This window comes from Dendrobates tinctorius, unplaced genomic scaffold, assembly GCF_039654945.1.
Source record: "Dendrobates tinctorius isolate UK_male_01 unplaced genomic scaffold, ASM3965494v1 ptg000075l, whole genome shotgun sequence".
Classification (NCBI taxonomy): Eukaryota; Metazoa; Chordata; class Amphibia; order Anura; family Dendrobatidae; genus Dendrobates; species Dendrobates tinctorius.
In genome coordinates, this window is record NW_027361743.1 from 2,826,714 (window position 1) to 2,849,268 (window position 22,555).

A 22,555-nucleotide genomic window follows, 5' to 3' on the forward strand; every position below is an offset into this window, starting at 1 on the left:
GGGCCTCATCAGAGCCAGAAGTCCCAGCTCAGTGTGAAAGGTCCATGAACGTCAGAACGAGTGGCGAAGATCACAAGATGAAATGGGGACCGGATGAGTGACGGGTAAAAGAGTTTTGAGTTTATGTTTTCCAGAATTACTAATTGATTTAAATTCCTCATTCTCCCTGTTGGGGGCGCTGCAGATGAACAAAACTCTTGCTAATGTTACCTTACGGATTGCAGTTGCTGGTTGGGATTTGGGCACCAAAACGCCTGTCGACCCTTCTAACATGACATTGAACAATGTGGACATACTTCTCTACGCATCCACCAAGTAACCTCTATAATTGTCCATGTCCTATGTTACAGCGTAAACTCCTCTAACTTCAGGCACAAACATCCAAGGAATAGAAAATATAATTAACAAGCATTTCTAATTTAGAGAGACTGAGATGAGCAGGTTGCTCTCCAATAAGGCAAATAAGGAAGAGTTCCAGGAACAAAGCGGTGGACTCTCTACGGCCGGAGATGACAAACTGCTTCATTAGATTTCTTACATCAGTCGTTACGGCGGTATAATATCCGGTTTACGTTACCTGCTTCGCTGGTTCTGATGACTCGGGATGGGATGCTGGGATCTCCGGTACCAATGTTATTAGTGGCTACCACTCGAAACTCATATTCTACCCAGGGATTCAGATCGACCGCCATGGCCGATTCCATGTCCCCACTTATAATGTCAGGAACTGTGAAAAAATAGAGGACATCACATCACAAATCTAGATGTAAAATATTGTAACAAAATAACTATAGCCAAAGTTTTAGGGTACAACGTGTGCCCATTTCGGACTTCTCGAGTGTATACATATATATATATATATATATATATATATATATATAAATCCCTTAGACCTAGTGAGGCTGGTGTACTTACTGTGAAAATCCATGGCAGATTCGATGTTTTCTCTGCTGGCAATAAAGTAGGAAATTCAGAGCTAGACTCATATAATTCTGACTTTGACTACATGGATTTTCATAGCAAGTATACCAGCCTCATCAAGTCTAAAATCTGTTTAATAATGGAGTTAGTTTACATAGTCAAATCTACTGACAGATCTACTTTACGCCGTAAGCGAAGTACATAGTGCACTGGTCACAACCCTGTCAAGGAAATACAATATTTACTAAGAGGAGATGCATATCTCTTTTTATTTTATTGACCATAGGCTGAAAATACCCCAAATAATACATTTAAGGGGAGTCTGTCAGCAGGTTTTTGCCATGTAATCCAACAGCAGCATGATGTATGGGCCAAGATCCTGATTCCAGCGATGTATCTCTTAGGTTACTGGGTGCAGCAGATGTGATAGAATCCCAGTTTTCTCTTCTGCTGATCTAACAGGTAAGTGACACATCGCTGGAATCAGGGTCTCTGCCCCTAGATTATGCTGCTCTTACATTATGATAACATAGCAAAAACCTGCTAACAGGTTCAATTTATGGAGGCATTTTTCAAGTATACAGTGAGAAGAAAAACACATTAAAAAGACTTTTTTTATTGTTTGTTTTAACTTATGTGGTTGCAATGAGAAAAATGTTCACTAAAAGCTGCTCCTAAAAGGGATGACCATCTGGGAAGTGAGTTCAGAGCTTTGCTTTAATTTGGGTACTTTTGTGAATGCAGGGGGACATCATTTTGGCCAATATACAACCAATTCTTCTGCTTTCTCCACTCCTCCTTTTCAGCAAAGTAAGAACTTCATCTCCTGTACTACCCTTCCCACACTCCGGGGGCAGCATTGTAGCAGAAATACCATCTTTCACAGCATTCTTCTAACCTCTTACACTAGGAGGAGAGGCCGGGAGTGCTATTGTAGGTGCTCATCTGATAACATCTGTGGTTATTGTAAATTAGAATTGGGGACCATGTTATAGATTTTAGAATGAGCTCCCCAGAACTTTAATCCTTGCAGATTGAATCATTAAAGGCGTTGCATGGTCTAGTAGCCTCTTAAGGGACTCTGGATTAATGCATATGTTACCTGGTTCATTTTTTGTGCCTGCAGCAAAATAGTGAGCGCCTTTAAGAAAAATTTCCCATAGGGATGGACCCTGCATGTCCATTTTATAGTAATTAGAATGCGGCAATTCTTCATTTCTCCTGCGGGGGAGCTGTAGGAAAAATGAGCACTATTGCTGGGTTCCCAGGACCATGAAATCTTAATAAACTTATTTTGGGGGGACTAGGGTTGAGCAAAAGGATTAGCAGGACCTTGGTTCTATTGCCACATCAGTAGTTCTTGGCTGCTTGGCCAGATTCTTGAGATTCTCCTTCTACTTGACGGCATCCCTGCTGCGATTTCTGATTAGAAGCCCAAGTATAACATTATGCTGCAATAATGACATCAGACCAGGACTTCTAATCAGAAGTGGTGCCGTGTATGCTGGCAGGTAAGAGGACAGTGGTCGGGCTTTGGTCCGATAGTTACAGGCTACCGATGGGATTGCTGGACCAGGGTCCTACAAATCCTTTTTCTCTTCTCTAAGGACCCAAACAAATTTCTAATCCTCTTTAAAGGGAATCTGTCACCTCATTTTTGGCCTATAAGATGCGGCCACCGCCATTAGGGGCTTATCTACAGCATTCTGTAATGCTGTAGATAAGCCCCTGATGTAACCTGAAAGATAAGAAAAATGAGATATTATATTCACCCGGGCGTCCGGTCTGGTCCGATGGGTGTCTCAGTCCAGTCTGGCGCCTCCCATCTTCTAGTGATGACGTCCTCCTTCTTACTTCTGCCGCGACTCCTGCACAGGCGTACTTTATCTGCCCTATTGGGGGCAGAGCAGAGTACCGCAGGCACTAGGAAAGGTCAGAGAGGTCCGGCACCTGCGCACCTCAACAGGACAGATCAGTACGCCTGCGCAGGAGCAGAGGGAGAAGCAAGGAGGAGGACGTCATCGCTAGAAGATGGGAGGCATCGGACCAGACTGTGACACCCACCGGACCGGACCCCCCGGTTAGTATAATCTAACTTTTTTTGTTATCTTTCAGGTTACATTGGGGGCCTATCTACAGCATTACAGAATGCATTACAGAATGCTGTAGATAAGCCCCTGATGGCGGTGCCGCCAGCTGATAGGGCAAAAATGAGGTGACAGATTCCCTTTAAAGATTAAAAAAAGGAAATTTTAGCAAGTGCCAGCACTCTGCTGTTATCCAAAAGTGTGCAGATATATATATATATACTGTATATATAAAAAGTATTACAAATAAATTCATGAAAGTATTCCCAACCTGTAAAATATGTCTTTAATTTTGGAAGCCATAAACAGCTGACTACAGCTTAGCAGGGCCATGGAGTGAGGTGCTTTTAATACATTTTGTTTTATACAATATGTTATTACATTTCAGACAGATTATATTAGTTTTAGCAATAAAAGTGAGAAAGCGCCGCAGTCATTTTGCTTTTTTTTGTTACTTATAGAAAGCCTTTCGGGTTTCATGAACCTAACATTATTCCTTTTCTTTAAGAGCCTGATGGCTGGAGGCATTTGGGCTTGTGATCCAATTTTGAAAGTGTTGATACATAGGCAATTTACTGCTTCAGGTGGCGATAAAAAGTGTGCCAGAGATCAGGAACTTTACCCTTCACTGTAAACATCGCGCAAGCCGCAGAGCAACAAATATTCCGCGGCATTGGAAAAGTCGGTGCTGGTGGTTCGCTTACTTACACAAAAAAATACAATTTGAGTGCAAGTCTGGAAGACAAAGTCACATCTCGAAATCACGGACTCTGGTATTGTCAGCTTCAAACTTAGAAAATACACAGAATAATTGTAATATATTACCGTCATCCGATTAGTAATTATTATTTTTACCATTTCCATGCAGTAAACTCTGGGGAAGAAAAGTAATTATTTTGCCTGCCTACAGCAGATGAAGAGTAGTCCCCAGGTTTCTTATGGTAGAGATTTCACCATTGCGGATGATCGCTAAAGTACAGATGTGTCCTCCCTTACCTTTCTGAAAAATTTGCCAGGAATCCAAATTTCACATGGTATAAAATCAATCCATGTTAACAAAAGCCACAAAAAGTTACGACTCACATCACAACCACTACATGGTCACACACAATATTTACATCTGCAGATGCAGAAAGTTTTGCGGAATCGTGTCATCTGGTGCCATGTCATGGGGAGATACAGTGTACAGGTGTGTATTTACAATGATATATTTACAATGATGGTCCAGCCATCTTGAGGGAGTGAGGGATGGATGGAGATAGTGAATGGGCTACACACGCACACTTACACATAGAATGACTTTGATTAGTGAACGTGATAAGCCGCTCTGAACAGATGCGTTTTGAGGGAGTGCCTAGAACTGTGCAAGTTGTGGATGGTTCTAATTTCTTGGGGTAGACCATTCCAGAGGATTGGTGCAGCGTGGGAGAAGTCTTGGAGTTGGGAGTGGGAGGTACGGATTAGTGCAGAGGTTAGTCAAAAGTCGTTTGCAGAGCGCAGCGATGGGCTAGGCCGATAGACAGAAAAGAGGGAGGAGATGTAGGGGGGGTGCAGCACTGTGGAGAGCTTTGTGGGTGAGAACAAGTACTTTGAATTGGATCCAGTAATGAAAGGGCAGCAAGTGTAACGACTGGCGAAGAGCGGACGCGTCCAAGTACCGATTAGCAAGATGGATGACCCTGGTTGCTGCATTAAGGATGGACTGTAGAGGGAAGAGTCGAGTGAGGGGGAGGCCAATTAATAGAGCATTACAGTAGTACAGGTGGGAATGGATCAGGGTGACAGTGATGGTTTTTATTGTCTCAATGGTGAGAAAAGGGGGGATTCAAGAGATGTTCTTTAGGTGTAAGCGGCAAGAGCGGGCAAGAGATTGTATATGGGATGTGAAGGAGAGATTGGTGTCAAACATAACACCCAGACAGCGCGCCTGCTGCTTAGGCGTTATTATGGTGCCACCCACGGAGAGGGAAATGTCAGATTCAGGGAGGTTAGTAGGTTACAATACAGATCACAACCACTAGGTGGTCACATGGACACATTCATAAGGCCACGTGTAAAGAGTTAAATATGTTGGTACTTAGAGCAAACTACTGTCCAGAGCATTGAACAACGTGCTTGGGGTTCTGTACTGAGCCTGGCATCCAGCTTAGCAGGATATCTTGGAGGAGCCTTGTGAGCTTCAGCTATTCAGCTACAGCTCAGACTTTAAAGTTCTCATGTTAAATGTTCAAGTTCATGATAGTACAACTACAGGGTGGGCCATTTATATGGATACACCTAAATAAAATGGGAAGGGTTGGTGATATCAACTTCCTGTTTGTGGCACATTAGTATATGGGAGGGGGAAACTTTTCAAGATGGGTGGTGACCATTTTGAAGTTGGCCATCTTGGATCCAACTTTTTTTTCCAAAGGGAAGAGGGTCATGTGACACATCAAACCTATTGAGAATTTCACAGGAAAAACAATGGTGTGCTTGGTTTTAATGTAACTTTATTCTTCAATGAGTTATTTAAAAGTTTATGACCACTAATAAAATGTGTTCAAAGTGCTGCCCATTGTGTCGGATTGTCAATGCAATTCTCTTCTCCCACTCTTGGCACACTGATAGCAACACCGCAGAATATGCAGCTGCAGGGACTCAAATAAATTATCCGTGCACATCCAAGATACTCGAATAACACCCAAGCATGCTCGGATAACACGTTGTATGAGCACATTCGCTCATCACTATTCAGAAAATATTGTTCCTGGAGTTCATTGTTTAAGCTGAAGGGTTTAAGATGGTCCCTGGGAAAATGCAGGCTATAATTGATTGGATTCAACCTCATGACCTGAAAGCAGTACAACTATTTTTAGGATTTGTTAATTACTGTAGAAAATGTATTAAAGGTTTTTCTCAGATCGTTAATCCCATTACTGAGCTCACACGTAAGGGGGAAAATCTTGAGGTTTGGTCATTGGATGCTATTGACTCCTGTGATAAATTAAAGGAGTGCTTTATGTCTGCTCCAGTTTTGATTCAATCCAATCTCCAGAAACCAAGAAATCTCTGGAGTAGTCTCTAGGAACGGAGCAAGTCAGCTTATCTGAACCTGCAGGCGGGGAAGAGCTGTCCAACAAGGCAGGGTCAGGAGTCAACTCATCGTGACATAGTCAATCTTAGAGTAAGTACACTGGGGGATGAATGGCGTGGGGATAGCAGTCAAAGCCGTGGAGAGGGAGTCAACCTTCTCCTGTCGCTTTCCTGCCAAGTCTCTCTCGTTCCCCATGCCCAATCCTTCTTATATTCCCCGCACCCTCTGCTGTCCAGCGTGAAGGTCCTTCCCCCCATCTTCTTACAGCTGGACGGACAGGTCTAGGAAGACATCTGGTGGTCCCAAACTTTTTCCATTTAAGGATTATGGAGGCCACTGTGCTCTTTGGAACCTTGAATACTGCAGAAATTGTTTTGTAACCTTGGCCTGATGTGTGTCTTGCCACAATTTTGTCTCAGAACTCCTTGGCCAGTTCCTTTGACCTCATGATTCTCATTTGGTCTGACATGCACTGTGAGCTGTGAGGTCTTATATAGACAGGTGTGTGCCTTTACAAATCAAGTCCTATAAGTGTAATTAAACACAGCTGGACTCCAATGAAGGCGTAGAACCATCTCAAGGAGGATCACAAGGAAATAGACAGCTTGTGACTTAAATATGAGTGTCTGAGCGAAGGGTCTGAATACTTATTACCATGTGATATTTCAGTTTTACTTTTTTAATAAATTTGCAAAAAATTCTACATTTGTTTTTTTCAGTCAAGATGGGGTGCAGAGTGTACATTAATGAGAAAAAATTGAACTTTTTTAAATTTACCAAATGGCTGCAATGAAACAAAGAGTGAAACATTTAAAGGGGGTCTGAATACATCTGGGAGTCTGGGAGGAGCCTTGTGAGCATTAGCCAACCAGCATTCTAGCTATTCCTCTCAGCCTAAATGTTGATATGGAGAAATAATTGCAAATGGAAAGAGGTAGGCCAGGAGCCTCTCCATAACCCAATGACACAACATACCACCTTAGTATGGCTGCCAATAGTTGTTCTGTCCCCACTTAAGGCGATTGAAGGTGTGTAGTATGACGATGGTGTGAGAAGTCCCACCTTCGTATCCTTGAAGTGGGGCAGACAGGACCAAGTGTCGCTCCTGGGTGGATGGATTCAAATGTGGATGCAGAGAGATGAATCAGCAGTGGTTTATTTGAACCATAACCCAAAGACATGAGGTGATACGATGCAGATGGTGCAAGTAGCCATTTCTGTGGTTGACTTGTGGGTGTTCACCGCTGGAATCACTACTGAGTGGGCAAAAGACTTTGCTTTCTGTAGCCCAAAAGAGATGTGTACTTCTCACACAGTGGCTGGAAGTAAAATGGATGCCAGGAAGGTGAGATCAAACACAAGGCTGCAGGACACTCCCACATGCTAGAAAAATCTAAAAGGAGGGAAAGAGGGAGTGACACAAAGCTTCTGGTCAGTAGGTGGCAGCAGCAGACAAGCATGAAAACAAGTTAATACTACAACGGTTAAATTAAAGATGTAAAAAGGATATGAAGGGAACAACACAATACTTAGTCGCTGTTAGGGCTGGTGGAACACACCTAATAATATAAAGATGGTAATAAGGTGCGTTCGCAGCCCGGGGTCCACCGTGCAGAGATGTTAACTGCTGCTCGTTAATGGCGGACGCTAAATGGCGGTATCGCACTAGACAAACATGGGTTAAACGCCACCCAGTATATAGTAGTGACGGGCTCTGTTGCTTTACAGAGCCACAGTACGGCATAACACAAATGCCGTACCTTGTTGACTGTCACAGGGCACAGCTAAGTCAGCGCTAGTGTACAGTCACAAGACTCTGCCCCAAGACACGGGGTAAGAGCCTCTGTAGACACACTAGGCGCATGGCATCGCACCTGTGAATGCCACGAATAGACGTTGGCTACTGTGGAGAGCTGACCAAGTGCACATTGGCGTAAAGGCAAAGCCACTGCTTGGCACTGAAGCTAGGCCCTGACTCTGCCTCCTACCTGCAGCTAAGACACTAACTGGCAAGGCTGGTCAACACATGTGTACCAAAGGTAGGGGCTTCATAATGAGTCAGTCACCAGAGACATTCATACGTTCATACAAGACTCAAGGTCATGGAAGGCTGCGGTTGTAAAAGGATCGCACGGCTGCACGGCCGTGCACTAGTATAGACAATGTGGCCATGCAGCCATGTGATCCTTTTATAAACACAGCCTTCCAGGACCTTGCTGATGGCCCAATCTAAGCTGCTTGAGGACCTGAGCATGTGACCTCTGACCACCAATGAGCGGTCGTCAACCAAGCAAGCTCATATGGAGAAAAGCAGGACTTAGTCCCAGGAGCGTCTGCTCGCCGCTGACTAATACTGGATGCTATTGCTGAACCTGGACGGCAGCAGCAACCAGATACATAGCATTAGCCTGAACAAAACACTGGGACCGATGTCTCTGCTGAGGAGGAACTTCTGCGGCTGCAGAAGAATGGGAAACCGCAGAGGACATGGCTTGAGATTTCCCCTGTGCAGTGGCGGGAACTCGACACCTAACATGGCCCCCCTCAATGGGCTGAGGATCACGAATGTGCTCAATAGGTTCCTAGGTCCTGTCCTCTGGGCCATGACCCTTCCAGTCCACCAGATAGTATTTTTTGCCACGTACCACCTTGCACCCGACAATGGCGTTCACCTCATAATTATCCGTAGACGAGCCCGATGTCCCGGCAGATGACTCGGAAAATCGGGACATGTGAACGGGTTTTAGGAGGGACACATGAAAGGTGTCGGTGATACCTAGGTGAGGAAGGTAGGGCCAGACGGTAGACCACAGGTTTAACTTGTTCCAGGACCTTGAAGGGACCTATATAATGAAGTGCAAACTTAGTGGATTCAACTCACAGCCTGATATTACGGGCGGAGAGCCACACCAAATCGCCATGGAGGCCACGGATGGCATCCTGTGAGCAGTCCCAAATGTAACGTGCCTCCACCGCCCAGTCTGCCACCCTAGTTGGTGGAAGACGCAGGCATCGGCACAGGAACCCGCGAATGCTGCCCGTAGTTAAGGAGGAATGGAGTTTGTCCAGTGGAATCGGCTACGGTGTTGCACAGCGCAAACTCCATCCACGGTAGCAAGGATGCCCAGTCATCCTGCCTGGCTGAAACAAAATGTCGCAGATACGTGACCAGGGTCTGGTTGGCCCTCTCTACCAAACCATTCGTCTCGATATGGCAAGCTGAAGAGAGATTCAACTCAATGCTGAGTAGGCGACAAAGCTCTCTCCAGAACCGAGATAAAAACTGGGGACCCCGGTCACTGACAATTTTGTCAGGCATACCGTGTAGGCGAAAAACATGCTTAATGAACAACGCCGCCAAGACCCATGCAGAAGGTACCCGCAGAAGGGGCACCAGGTGAACCATTTTGGAAAAATGGTTGGTGACTACCCAGATGACTGTGCAGCTACGGGACTTGGGTAAACCCGCAAAAAAGTCCATCATGACCATTTCCCAGGCCCTGTCTGCCACCGTCCTCGCCAAAAGCTCAGATGTCCTATTGGTCCCAAAAAGGCCACCCAACACTTGTCGAGTGAGCCGAAGAGAGAACCTCCGGTCGCAGATTAGGTGGCACAAAAGTCATGCCCGGGGACACAGACTCAAGCAATACCGGGGCCACGGTCCTCAGGCTCTCAGAAGGCACAATTAGCCGAGGCTCCTCTTCTCTGATGACACTACGGAGAGGGAGAGAGCGTTGGCACGAATATTCTTCTGAAGTGGAACCGGGAGAAGAACAAGGACCATCTAGCCTGGCAAGAGTTTAGCCGCTGGGCAGTTTGTAAATAAACCAAATTTTTGTGGTCAGTGTATACTTGGAAGGGATAATGAGCACCCTCCAAGAGGTGTCTCCATTCCGAAAAGGCCAACTTCATGGCTAGCAACTCCCTGTCCCAGATGGAATAGTTCCTCTCCGCCGGTGAGAAGGTCTTCGGAAAGAAGAAGCAGGGATGCTTCCGACCTTCAGCATCCTTTTGAAACAGGACTGCTCCAGCACCGACGGATGAGGCATCCACCTCCATAATAAATGGTTTATCTACATCGGGGCAATGTAAGATGGGAGCGCTAGTGAAGTGTGACTTGATAGAGAGGAAGGCCTTGGAGACCTCCAACCACAATTTGGGATTTGCTCCCTTCTTCATGAGGGCAACCAAGGGAGCTACCAAAGATGAGATTGGGGAATGAATTGACTATAATAGTTTATGAACCCCATAAAGCGTTGCACTGCTTTGAGGTAATGGGGTTCCTGTCAATCCATCACCGCCGGTAGCTTGGTAGGATCCATGGCCAATCCCTGGGAGGAGATGATATAGCCCAGGAAAGGCAAAGATTTTGCCCGTAGGAGGTCAAAGACTTTGCAGACATCTCTCCGGTGGGAGTCTATATCTGGAGAGTAGATGAGAATATCATCCAGATAGACTACGACCAAGGTGGTGAGCATATCCTGGAAGATATCGTTCACAAAGTCTTGGAAGACGGCAGAGGCATTACAGAGCCTGAAGGGCATCACCAGGTAATCACAGTGCCCTTCCCTGGTATTAAATGCAGTCTTCCGTTCGTTCCCCTCACGGATGCGAATCAAGTTGTAAGCACCCCGCAGATCAAGTTTAGAAAAAACCCTCGCTCCCAGCAACCTATCAAACAGCTCAGATATCAGGGGCAGAGGGTACTTATTCTTAACCAAGATGGCGTTAAGACCCCTGTAGTCCTAATTAATCCTCTTGCCAGATTCTCCTGGATGTACTGAGTCATTACCTCCATCTTCGGGAGAGATGGTGGATAAACTCGACCCCGGGGAGGCTCAGCACCAGGTCAATAGGACAGTCATAGGGGCGCTGAGGCGGAAAGTCTCCACAGCCTTCTTGGAGAACACGTCTGCATACGGCCAGTAGTGATTGGGGAGAGAGGAAAGATCTGCGAGTACCTCTGTAGTAGCAACCTGAATGCACTCCCTCTGACATCTACCCTCACAGAATTTACTCCATCCCAGAATTCTCCCTGAGGACCACTCTATATGAGGGGAGTGGTAGCATAGCCATGGCATCCCTAAGAGGACCTCATCAATGCCCTTGGGAATGACTAGCAGGGAGATGATCTCCTGATGGGATAGAGGCATGGATAGAGTAAATGGGATGGTCTGATGAGTTATCTGTGAGGGCAGTGTCGACCCATTTATCACCCGTATGGTCACTGGTTTGGCGAGAATCACCAGAGGAATGGCGTGCCGTCGGGTGAAGGCAGAAGACATAAAGTTGTCCTCTGCCCCGGAATCCATGCAAAGCTCTACCGTATGAGTGGATGGGCCCATGGTAATTGTCTCCTTGAAGGACAGTTTGGAGGAAAGCGCCGCTGCATCTGGTGAACCACCTCCTACGGTCACCAAAGTGGGACACTCGCCCAACCGCTGAGGACAACTGGAGGCAATATGTCCTGACTGCCAGCAGACATGGCAGACCTTGAGTGCACGAACGGTCCGGGACTTAGATCCTGCTCATGACATCTCCATGGCCTCATGTGGCTTGGACCCCTGGACTGGAGATTCCAGAGGTTTGGCGAAGGTGGGAGCCAGCCGAAGCCTCTGCCAATACTGGGCTCTCTCCAACCTCCACACATTAAAACAAAGGTTGATGCGAGTTGACACCTCTATTAGCTCCTCCAGTGTGGCGGAAATCTCCCTAGTGGCCAAGACGTCTTTCACATGGTTAGTCAGTCCCCTCCAAAACACTGGGATAAAGACTTTGTCCAGCCACTCCAGCTCAGATGCTAAAGTCCTGAAGTGGACGGCAAAATGGCTGATCATGGATGAGCCCTGTGTCAGTGCCAGCAGTTGAAGCGCCATATCATGGGTGACTCGAGGCCCAAAAAAAACCTCTTTCAGGGTGCTGAGGAACCGCAGAGCACTCTGCACCACATGATCATCATGCTCCCACAGCGGCATAGCCCACTCCAATGCCCTGTCTGACAGCAGGGAAAAAATAAACCCTAATTTAGCCCGCTCTGAGGGGAAACATGCATCCAGTAGCTTCAGGTGTATCGCACACTGGTTCACAAATCTCCCCTACATGAACTGCTGTCACCTGTAAACCTCTCAGGCAGCGAGAGGCGGGATAAGGTCGGAACAGGGGTGGCAGTGGACATACGGGCTGCAGCCTCACTGGTTGCCTGAACAGCTACTGCAGTCACATCCACAGCTGAGGTTGTACGCTCGAGAGCTGACAACCCGCCCTCTAGCTGCTGGATGTACTGCTGTAGTCGTTGTTCGTCCGCCATTACTAGCTAGACCCTGGCGCTAGTATAATGTTAGGGCTGGCGGAATGCACCAAATAATATAAAGATGGTAATAAGGTGCGTTTGCAGCCCGGGGTCCACAGTGCAGAGTTGTGAACTGCTGCTTGGTAATGGCCGACACTAAATGGCGGTATCGCACTAGACACATGTGGTTAAACGCCACCCAGTATGTACTTGTGACGGGCTCTGTTGCTTCACAGAGCAACGGTATCGCATAACACAAATGCTGTACCCTGTCGAATGTCACAGGGCACAGCGTAGTGTATGGTCACAAGGCTCTGCCTCAAGACACGGGGTAAGAGCCTCTCTAGACCCACTAGGCGCACGGCGTCTAATAAACACTGGCTACTGTGGAGTGCAGACCAAGTGCACAGTGGCATAAAGGCAAAGCCACTCATTGGCACTGAAGCTAGGCCCTGACTCTGCCTCCTACCTACAGCTAAGGCACTAACTGGCAAAGTTGATCAACACATGCGTACCAAGGGTAGGGGTTTCATAATGAGTCAGTCACCAGAAACGTTCATACGTGCATACAACACTCACTCCACATTGTCTATACTAGCGTGTGCCTGTGCGATCCTTTTATAACCGCAGTCTTCTGGGACCTTGCTGATGGCCCAATCCCAGCTGCTTGAGGACCTGAGCATGTGACCATCAATGAGTGGTCGTCTCCCGGGCATGCTCAGATGGAGAAAAGCAGGACTTAGTCCCAGGAGCATCTGCTCTCCGCTGACTAATGCTGGATGCTATAGCTGAACCTGGGGCAGCATCTGCAACCAGACAAATAGCCATAGCCTTAGCCTGAGCAAGATGCTGGGACTGATGTCTCTGCTGAGCAGGAACCTCTGCGGTTGCAGAAGCATGGGAGAACGCAGAGGACATGCCTTGAGATCCCCCCTGTGCAGTGTCGGGAACTCAATGCCTAACAGTCGCTATCAGATAGTTTTAACTTTTTCAAGAATTAAAGAGGAGTCTAAAGCAAGATTTGTTTTATAAGACTTCACACAGTTGCTGACTTTGCTTTAGGAACATCGATAACTTTTCCTTCTGCCTTTACATTTTTACCTGTATATTTTCCACAGCACACATCCTAGGAGGTACGCTGCTACAGATGTGTAGATTTTGTAGGTCAGACTTAGGAGATGAAACGTTTACTTATGTATCTAGGACTGGTATCCAGATACGTCTGAGAAGCCTCTAGTCTTAAAGCTTTGATGGCAGAATATTTCTTGGAAGTAGAAGTCAAGTAATGAAACACCTGAGTATCACCTGTTGAGAGGTGCAATCTAATTACTCTACTGTTTTAAAGGGAATTTCACACTTAGTGTTTATTCACTCTTGTGTATGAAAAAAAAAATTGGTCCCATTCTCATCCAGGAGTGTGGGACGATTTTTTTTCTCACTTGTCATGTGTGTGCTGTCCGGACCGTATCCAATCCTTTTTTTTACTCAACAGATATTATTCAATTATCTATCTAGCTCATGTCCATCTCATATATATCCCATATATATCCTGTATCTATCTACAGATGTGCTCAAAAGTTTACATACCCCGGCAGAATTTTTGATTTCATGGCCTTTTTCCAGAGAACATGAATGATAACACCACAACTTTTTTTCCACTCATGGTGAATGGTTTGGTGAAGCCAATTTTTGTCAAATTACTGTGTTTTCTCTTTTTATATCATAATGACAACAAAAAACATCCAAATGACCCTGATCATAAGTTTACATACCCCATTTCTTAATACCTTGTATAGCCCCCTCAACCATGCAGCCCATTTTTCTTCAAGTGCCTCCTTATTGTGCCTCTTGAAACAGCCACACCGCTAGTTTTCGGAGAGTCCAGTATTTCAGCTGATGTTATTTGTGGGTTTTTCTTTGCATCCTGAACAATTTTCCTGGCAGTTGTGGATGACATTTTTGTTGGCCTACCTGAGACTGGTTTTGTTTTTACAGAGCACCTGATTTTCCATTTGTTAATCACAGTTTGAACGCTGCTGACTGGCATTATCAAGACCATGGATATCTTTTTTGTATCCCTTTCCTGTTTTATACAGTTCAACTACCTTTTCCCACAGATCCGTTGACAATTCTTTTCCTTTCCCCATGACCCACAATCCAGAAAAGTCAGTGGCTGGATGAAAGATGCAAGAGTCAGTCTGGATCCCAGAAACTCACTCAGCTTTTAGCACACACACTGATTACAAGCCACCAGATCACAGGTGAGGATGTTACATCTATCTATCTATCTATCTATCTATCTATCTATCTATCTATCTATCTATCTCATATATATCTGTAAGGAGGGACAGAAATGTAGTCGTGACCTGTATTCTGGTGGCAACTGCGTCCAGTCCTTCCCCCACTTGAAATAATACTCTTCCCCTCGGCATACCTGCATCTCTAGATTCAACTTCATTCAGGCACTTCCCAGGCCATAAAGGTCCCTCTTCTAGGTGACCCCCATCAATGGAGACACAGTCCGAGACATATTTAACACTTTCTTTACTTAGGATTTCGCACGGTACATCCACAGTTGATACATCATAACATTTGCTTGCTTCCTCATCTTTTCCTTGTTTGTTGTCACTCCTGTGCAGTACACACCCAGACCGGACCGTACTAGACTGCTTCCCAGTTCCTTCCTGGCCTGACCTCACTACAATGACATTTCCTTCAGCCTGTTTCACCCCAGACATGAATTCATCAATCACTACGTTTGGTGGCCCCTGGCGAAGCATCCGGCCCGACTGTACCGATCTCGTCAAAGCTCCAACTCCTTTCATTTCCTTAGTCCAACCAACTTCTGCTCTAAAAGCATTGGCCCAGGTGGTAAGATGCCACATCTTCCTTTGCCTGTTCTGACCTCCTGTTAAGACATGCAGTGGCTGTGGGTAACGTGGGCTAAAATGACTTAACGTTATGTAGCTGCCGAGCTGTCTGGGCCTATAGCCCATGTGGACACAAGAGCGCCCTGGCCCTGTCTGACTAAACCACTCTTCATCACTGACCTTAACTCTCAGCAGCCCCTCCTACAATTAACCCCCTATGAACATCCTATCAGGCCCCACTATTATGCCTCCATCCAGTGGCCTGCAACAGGAGTACACTTACCTGTATCTATGGGAACTATATACTAAAAGTGCCCTCCTCTAATGTCCCCAAAGGCTGCACTAATTTACCCTGTACATAAATATGCATAACATTATGCAACACAATATATTACAATCTTTGCAGCATGGTAACACATATATAATCTGGCAGTACCATAAGTTAGTAGTGGCAATACATGTTTTCCATAACGCAGTACCACAGGCAATTATCATAAAACACATATGTAAACATCAAGAACCGGAAGCCAATCAGAGGGAAGGGAGACATGAAAGACATTATATCTTAGCCCCTTACATATCTATCTATCTATAAAGAAAATATAAAGAAAAAGAATGACAAGCACCTCCTAGGTGTGAACAGGTACAAGCTGCCATAGCGCCATTATATAGAAAAAGAAAACACAGCAGTACTCTATATGAGCCAAGATATATGTAAACACTGAAGACATTGAATCTAAACTGTGTTATTACTCCGTAAGGCTAGTTTCACACTAGCGTTCTCGGGCGCAGCGCAGGGCTGCCGCTAAACCCCGCCCCCGGCCGCACCCCCTCCGGTCAGTTCCTCCTCTGATCGCATGACACTGCATGCGATCAGTGTACCCTAAATTTAGCATTGGGTACGCTGACTGTGCGCTGGTCGTGCGCTAGTATGAATTTGCTGGCACTGCGCCCAGCGCACAAAAATGCAACACAGCGTGTTTTTGTGCGCTGGGCGCAGCACCAAAAGGGCACAGTGCCAGCAAAGTCATACCAGCGCATGACCAGCGCACGGTCAGCGCACCCAACTCTAAATATAGGGTACAATGATCGCATGCAGCGTTATGCGATCAGAGGAGGAACTGACCGGAGGGGGTGCGGCCGGGGGAGGGGCTTAGCGGCGGCCCTGTGCTGCGCCCGAGAACGCTAGTGTGAAACTAGCCTAAGATCAGCTTACAAAAATGAAGGTTCTTAGTGCATAAATTTGCAGATTCATGTGTGCCCATCAACCAAATCAAGGTGACCGTCCTCTGATGGGTCCCTCTCTGGTCTACTGCACATACCAATCTTGAGCTACTAGCTACAGTTAAATGGACAAAACATGTCTCTCCCGGGCCATGAGCCCACAATTCAAATGGGTAAGTAGAACGGATATACATCAACTGCTGGTCAATGGGAGGAGTACAGAGTCAGGCTGGAGGCAGTCACACCTCCAATAGTAGAATATGAATAAAAAACATGACAATGACCTCCTAGGTGTGAACAGGTGCCAGTTATCTATCCATCTATCTATCTCCTATCTATCTGTCTATCTCCTATCTATCTATCTATCCATCTATCTATCTATCTATCTGTCTCATATCTATCTATCTATCCCATATCTACCTATCTATCTATCTATCTCTCTCTATCTATCCCATATCTACCTATCTATCTATCTATCTCTCTCTATCTATCCCATATCTACCTATCTATCTATCTATCTCTCTCTATCTATCCCATATCTATCTATCTATCTATCTATCTATCCATCCATCTATCTCCTATTTATCTGTCTATCTATCTCATATCTGTCTATCTATCTATCTATAGATAGATATAAATATTTACATTACATTCTATGTTGAAATAACAAACACACCATAACACCCTTTTTCATCCGCATTTCTTTTTCCCAATAAAGGGAATAATTGCCAATTACGTCCTTCTTTACTGTCATTTTCTGACAATCCGTATATAATATCTTCCAGTTCACCTTTTGACTTTCCCAAACACTTTGGACTCCTGAATAGACTGGAGGATTCTTTCCTTTCCTCTATTCTTTCCCCAGTTCATAATTCACAGTCCTCCATAAATAGGACTTGACCTACATTTACATCGGCCGTCCACAGACAGATCAAGGTTTTCCTGGTCTTCATTGGAAACGATGAAAGCAGAAATCCTTGAAGGCTTTGAGATCCGTAGATGTCACTGTTCTACACGCGGCATCCTATTAAATCCGCCGGCTTCCATATAATAACGAACGTGTGACTGCCAATTAGACGCGGGCAGTTCTCGCTGCAGTAATGTGGCTGCCGATTAGGTGAGCGGTTCGGTTTGCCTATCGCGCGGTCTTCGAAGCTTCATTCTAATGATACGCTGCGATTCCTTCTATAATGATGCGTGTCTGCCAGGGCAGTTTTTTTAAAAAAAATTGCCGTGCCAGCTCCATTTCTCTACATCCCTACAGGGGATTCTTGTTAACCATCTGCTATTGTATCCCATCAAAAGACAGGGAAGAATTGTAGCTGGAGATACTGTATGGAGGTTATGCAATTAATTTTCTTCTGGGCGCTGGTGGTAAGCCGTGCTAGAGCAATTCATTCTCATTAAGTTAGCCACGAGATGACAATCGAAGATGAATTGAAGAAAAAAAAAAATTGCTTTTACTTGGTGGCCTACTTCTATCGCACGAGGCAAATCAGAGCCGCCATGAAACATTGATTTATAAAATAAATACTAATGGCAAAGAATCCTAAACACCAGGGCGATTTTTAGATTCACGTGTTGAAAAGTAGTATAAGTGTGGGGTGGATTTAGGTTTTTTTATTTTCCACCTTTCCCCAAAATAATACAGTGTTGGAGGCTTTATAGTCTCCTCTCTCCACACAGTGTGTTCAGGGCACTAGCACCTGGTGATCCTGGGTAAGCACTGGCCCAAGATGCCTTTGCATTTTGCAGCATCCACCGCTCATGCAGGGTGGGTGTGATCACTGTATGTATGGAACAGGCTCAGGAGCTGAGCCCGCTCCATTTAGTGTGGGTGTCGGCTGGCAAAATTACAGTCAGTACGCAAGTCTAATGATTAAAGGTAATCCATCAGAAGGATTTTTCCCTGTAATCTGAAATCAACATGATGTATGGACAGAGACCCTGATTCCAGACATGTCTCACTTATTAGGCTGTGTTTTGTTGTTTCAATAAAATCAGCAGGAGACTATTACTGCAGGACTAGGTGTCTTGTGCCTACTAGTCCAACCACGCCTCCACCACTGATTGACAACTTTCTGCCTAGGCAAAGTGTACACACAGAAAGCTGACAATCAGTGATGTGGGCGGGGTTATACATAGTTGAGCATTCAGAGAACTGCAGCTGAGAAAACTGTGATTGTATCACAACTGCTGAACTCAGTAAACTAAGTGATACATCCCTGGAATCAAGGTCTCTGCTCCTACATCATGATGCTCCCAGATGGGGTCAGAAAAATCTAGTGACAGATTCCCTTTAATGACCCTTGTGTCTGTCATGATGGAACACCTATTACATTCAGCCTGTGGATTTTTACAATACGCTGTGATTTTACAGTACTGTACTTTTTTATTACTTTGCATCAATAAACTGCAGCTTCAAGTTCTCTAGAAAGAGCAACATAAAATAAAAACGAGTGATTTTTTTTTTTTTACATTAATCCCCTTTTCCCGCATCATTAATAAAAATGTAAAAAGTAAAAAATAGCTAAATATTTGGTATCACCTCTTGCCTAACTGGGCGATTTAGTAAAACATCATATTTATTTCCAATATAATACTCGCCAAAATGAAAATAAATAAAGGACAGGTTCACACTTTTTTGAACACTTCACCAAAAATAATCGCATAAAAAGTCATAGGAAACCCAATTTAAATGGTTTTACAGCAGCAATCGGAGCAATCTCTTGTCATTGCTGTGAAATACAATTACCGGTTGTGTAAAACACAGTCGGTATCTGCCAGGTATGATGTGGGCTCAGCTCCTGAGGCCGCTCCATGCATGGGAACTCCACTTTTAAGGTCCTATTATGTCCTATGCAGGGAGGGAATGAATATATGTTAAAAAGTGAAAATAGCTTTAAAGTAAAACTATTTTTCATTTGCATTGTCATTGTCGTTCACGTGAAAGAAAACTAAAGGTAACCAGAGAGGGACATAGCATAGGTGCAGCTCAAAATGTCAAGGGTCCCACATCTACCTCCAGAGTGTGTGCCTACAGAATTCCACTGGCTCTGTGTCACACTACTGAGGTCTTAAAGGGAACACGTCGGGACGATTTACCATTGAAGATGGTGGTATGGCTTTATAAGTTGTGGAACAACAATAGAAATGATATCTGTCTCTCGGTAATCCGATGTGCCAACCCTGAGAAATCAAGCTTTCAGTGCACATGCAAAGCAGCCTGTGAGTGCTTCAGGGGCGTGTACATTAACTTCGAGTGCATCTGCTTTCTTCCCTACCCTCTCCCAGGCTAATTTGCATGAGTCTCCAAAACTGGATTTCTCAGCCCTGGCACATCGGATTACTACAAGATAGGTATCATTTTTAGTGTTGCACTAATATGTATGCAGCCGTACTCAGTCCGGAAAATGTAAGAAATTCTACAACGACTTCTCGCACCATGCCTTAGCACTATGGCGCAGGGATGGCATAGGCTCACAGGTTATGTCTGTGCCATTTTAATTGAAACGTACATATGACACCTTGCTTACTCAGAAATGAGACGACCCAGCAAACTGGACCTCAAAGGGTTTATGAAAATCCCATCTAAAAGTGAGCCGGAATCGGGCCGGGTTCACACAAGCGTATGCAAAAGACTAGAAGCAGTGGGATGAAACTGACTGGGAGGAGACACAGATTAGATATTAGAAAAAAATTTTTGACAGTGAAAGTGATCAATGAGTGGAACAGGCTGCCACGAGAAGTGGTGAGTTCTCCTTCAATGGAAGTCTTCAAACAGAGGCTGGACAGACATCTGACTGGGATGATTTAGCGAATCCTGCTTTGAGCAGGGGGTTGGACCAGATGGCCCAGGAGGTCCCTTCCAACTCTGCGATTCAATGATCAGTTCAGAAAAAAATGATGATTTTTTTTATCCATCTTGTACAACCATATGGCATCCATTTTTTACATGAAAAAATTCCTAAATAATAAAGGACAACTACAGTCCCTTACCTTTAAAATTGCTATGTGTCCGTTAAAAACGCACGATGTATGGATGGTAACCTGTATGTCACCCATTTTGTCATGCACCCATTGACTTAAAATGGTCAAGTGTGACCCAGAGTGTTGTGAGTTCATTTTCCCCTCCGTCACTGAGGCCTGGTGAACTCCCTATTCTAGTGAAGGAAGGTAGTGAGCCTGATTATCAGGCACCTGGGACTAATGAAGACGATTGGCTAAACCTAATGGACTTGGATTTTGCTAAACGTTGTGGATTTCCGTTGACACCTCTGCAGACGCCTATCCCTTTGAGGGGGATTGATGCTACCCCTCTGGCTAAAAATAAACCTCAGTTTTGGACCCAGTTGGTCATGCGGGTCGCCCCAGACCACCAAGAAAATTGCAGATTTTTGGTGTTGCATGGTCTGCATGATGCCGTTGTTCTGGGGTTTCCCTGGTTGCAAATTCATAATCCAGTTTTGGATTGGAAATCTGTGTCTGTGGTGAGTTGGGGTTGTCGGTGTGCCTTTAGTGAGGCTCCGGTTTTTTCCACCTCTCCTCAGTCGCATGAGGTTCCTGACTATTTGGCGGACTTTTATGATGTATTTAGTGAGAATGAGTCTGCGTCTCTGCCTCCTCATAGGAGTTATGACTGTGCAATTGAACTAAACCCGGGGTGTAAATTTCCTAAGGGTCGGCTCTTCAATTTATCTGTACCCGAGCACGAGGCTATGCGGTCCTATATTAAGGAGGCGTTGGAGAAGGGTCATATTAGACCATCCTCTTCACCCTTAGGTGCCGGTTTTTTTTTTGTGGCCAAGAAGGATGGTTCTTTAAGGCCTTGTATTGATTATCGTGCCCTCAATAAAATTACTATTAAATATCAGTATCCGTTACCCCTGATTTCGGATCTATTCTCTAGAGTCAGAGGTGCTTGCTGGTTTACCAAGCTTGACCTCAGGGGGGCGTATAATCTTATCCGCATTAAGCAGGGGGATGAATGGAAGACGGCGTTTAATACTCCGGAGGGACATTTTGAGTACCTGGTGATGCCTTTTGGGCTCACTAATGCCCCTTCTGTCTTCCAGTGCTTCATGAACGATATTTTCCGAGACTTTGTCGATAAATTTTTGATTATCTATCTGGGTGATATTTTGATCTTCTCCAAGGATTAGGATTCTCATGTGGAACATATTCGGACTGTGTTCCGGATCTTGAGAGAGAATTCTCTGTATGTCAAAGGATCAAAATGCCTTTTTGGAGTACAGAGAATTTCTTTTTTGGGATTTATTTTGTCTCCGTCAACTATTGAAATGGACCCGGCCAAGGTACAGGCCATTTATGATTGGGTTCAGCCCACTTCTTTGAAGGCCCTCCAGAAGTTTTTGGGTTTTGCTAATTTTTATCGGAAATTTATAGCAAAATTTTCTAGTATTGCCAAACCATTGACTGACCTGACCAGGAAGGGTGCGGATGTGTTGAATTGGTCTCCGGAGGCGGTTGCTTCCTTTCAGGAGCTGAAGCGTAGATTTACCACCGCCCCGGTTCTGCGGCAACCTGATGTCTCACTCCCGTTCCAGGTAGAGGTGGATGCTTCTGAGATTGGTGCAGGAGCGGTGTTGTCCCAAAAGGATCCGGTAACATCTAAAATGAATCCCTGTGCTTTCTTTTCCAGTAAGTTCTCTTCATCTGAACGTAACTATGATGTGGGGAATCGGGAACTGTTGGCCATGAAATGGGCATTTGAGGAGTGGAGTCATTGGTTGGAGGGAGCCAAACATCAAGTTGTGGTCCTCACTGACCACAAAAATTTGATTTACCTAGAGTCGGCTAAACGCTTGAACCCTAGACAGGCTAGGTGGGCCTTGTTTTTTACACGTTTTGATTTTGTGGTCTCTTTCCTTCCTGGAACTAAGAATGTCAAGGCTGACACCCTCTCTAGGAGTTTCTTTGCTGATTCTCCTGTGGTGACCAAGCCTGCCACCATCTTAGGCGAAGGGGTAGTTCTTTCTGCCATCTCGCCCGATTTGAGACTTGCAAACCTGAGCGTTGCCCCAGTGGAAAGTTGTATGTTCCTGACCAGTGGAAGAAGAGAGTGATG

At 45.2% G+C, this 22,555-nt stretch overlaps 1 protein-coding gene across 2 annotated transcripts in view; it reads right to left on the reverse strand.

The window, feature by feature from the left end:
* The window catches only part of CNTN5 (contactin 5), a 2,193,251-nt gene that overhangs the window by 192,520 nt on the left and 1,978,176 nt on the right, over nucleotides 1-22,555 (reverse strand). For both annotated transcript variants that reach the window (XM_073582945.1, XM_073582944.1), the window contains one exon: nucleotides 578-727. In XM_073582945.1, the coding sequence (XP_073439046.1) occupies nucleotides 578-727 (150 nt within the window). The remainder of the gene's footprint in view (nucleotides 1-577; nucleotides 728-22,555) is intronic.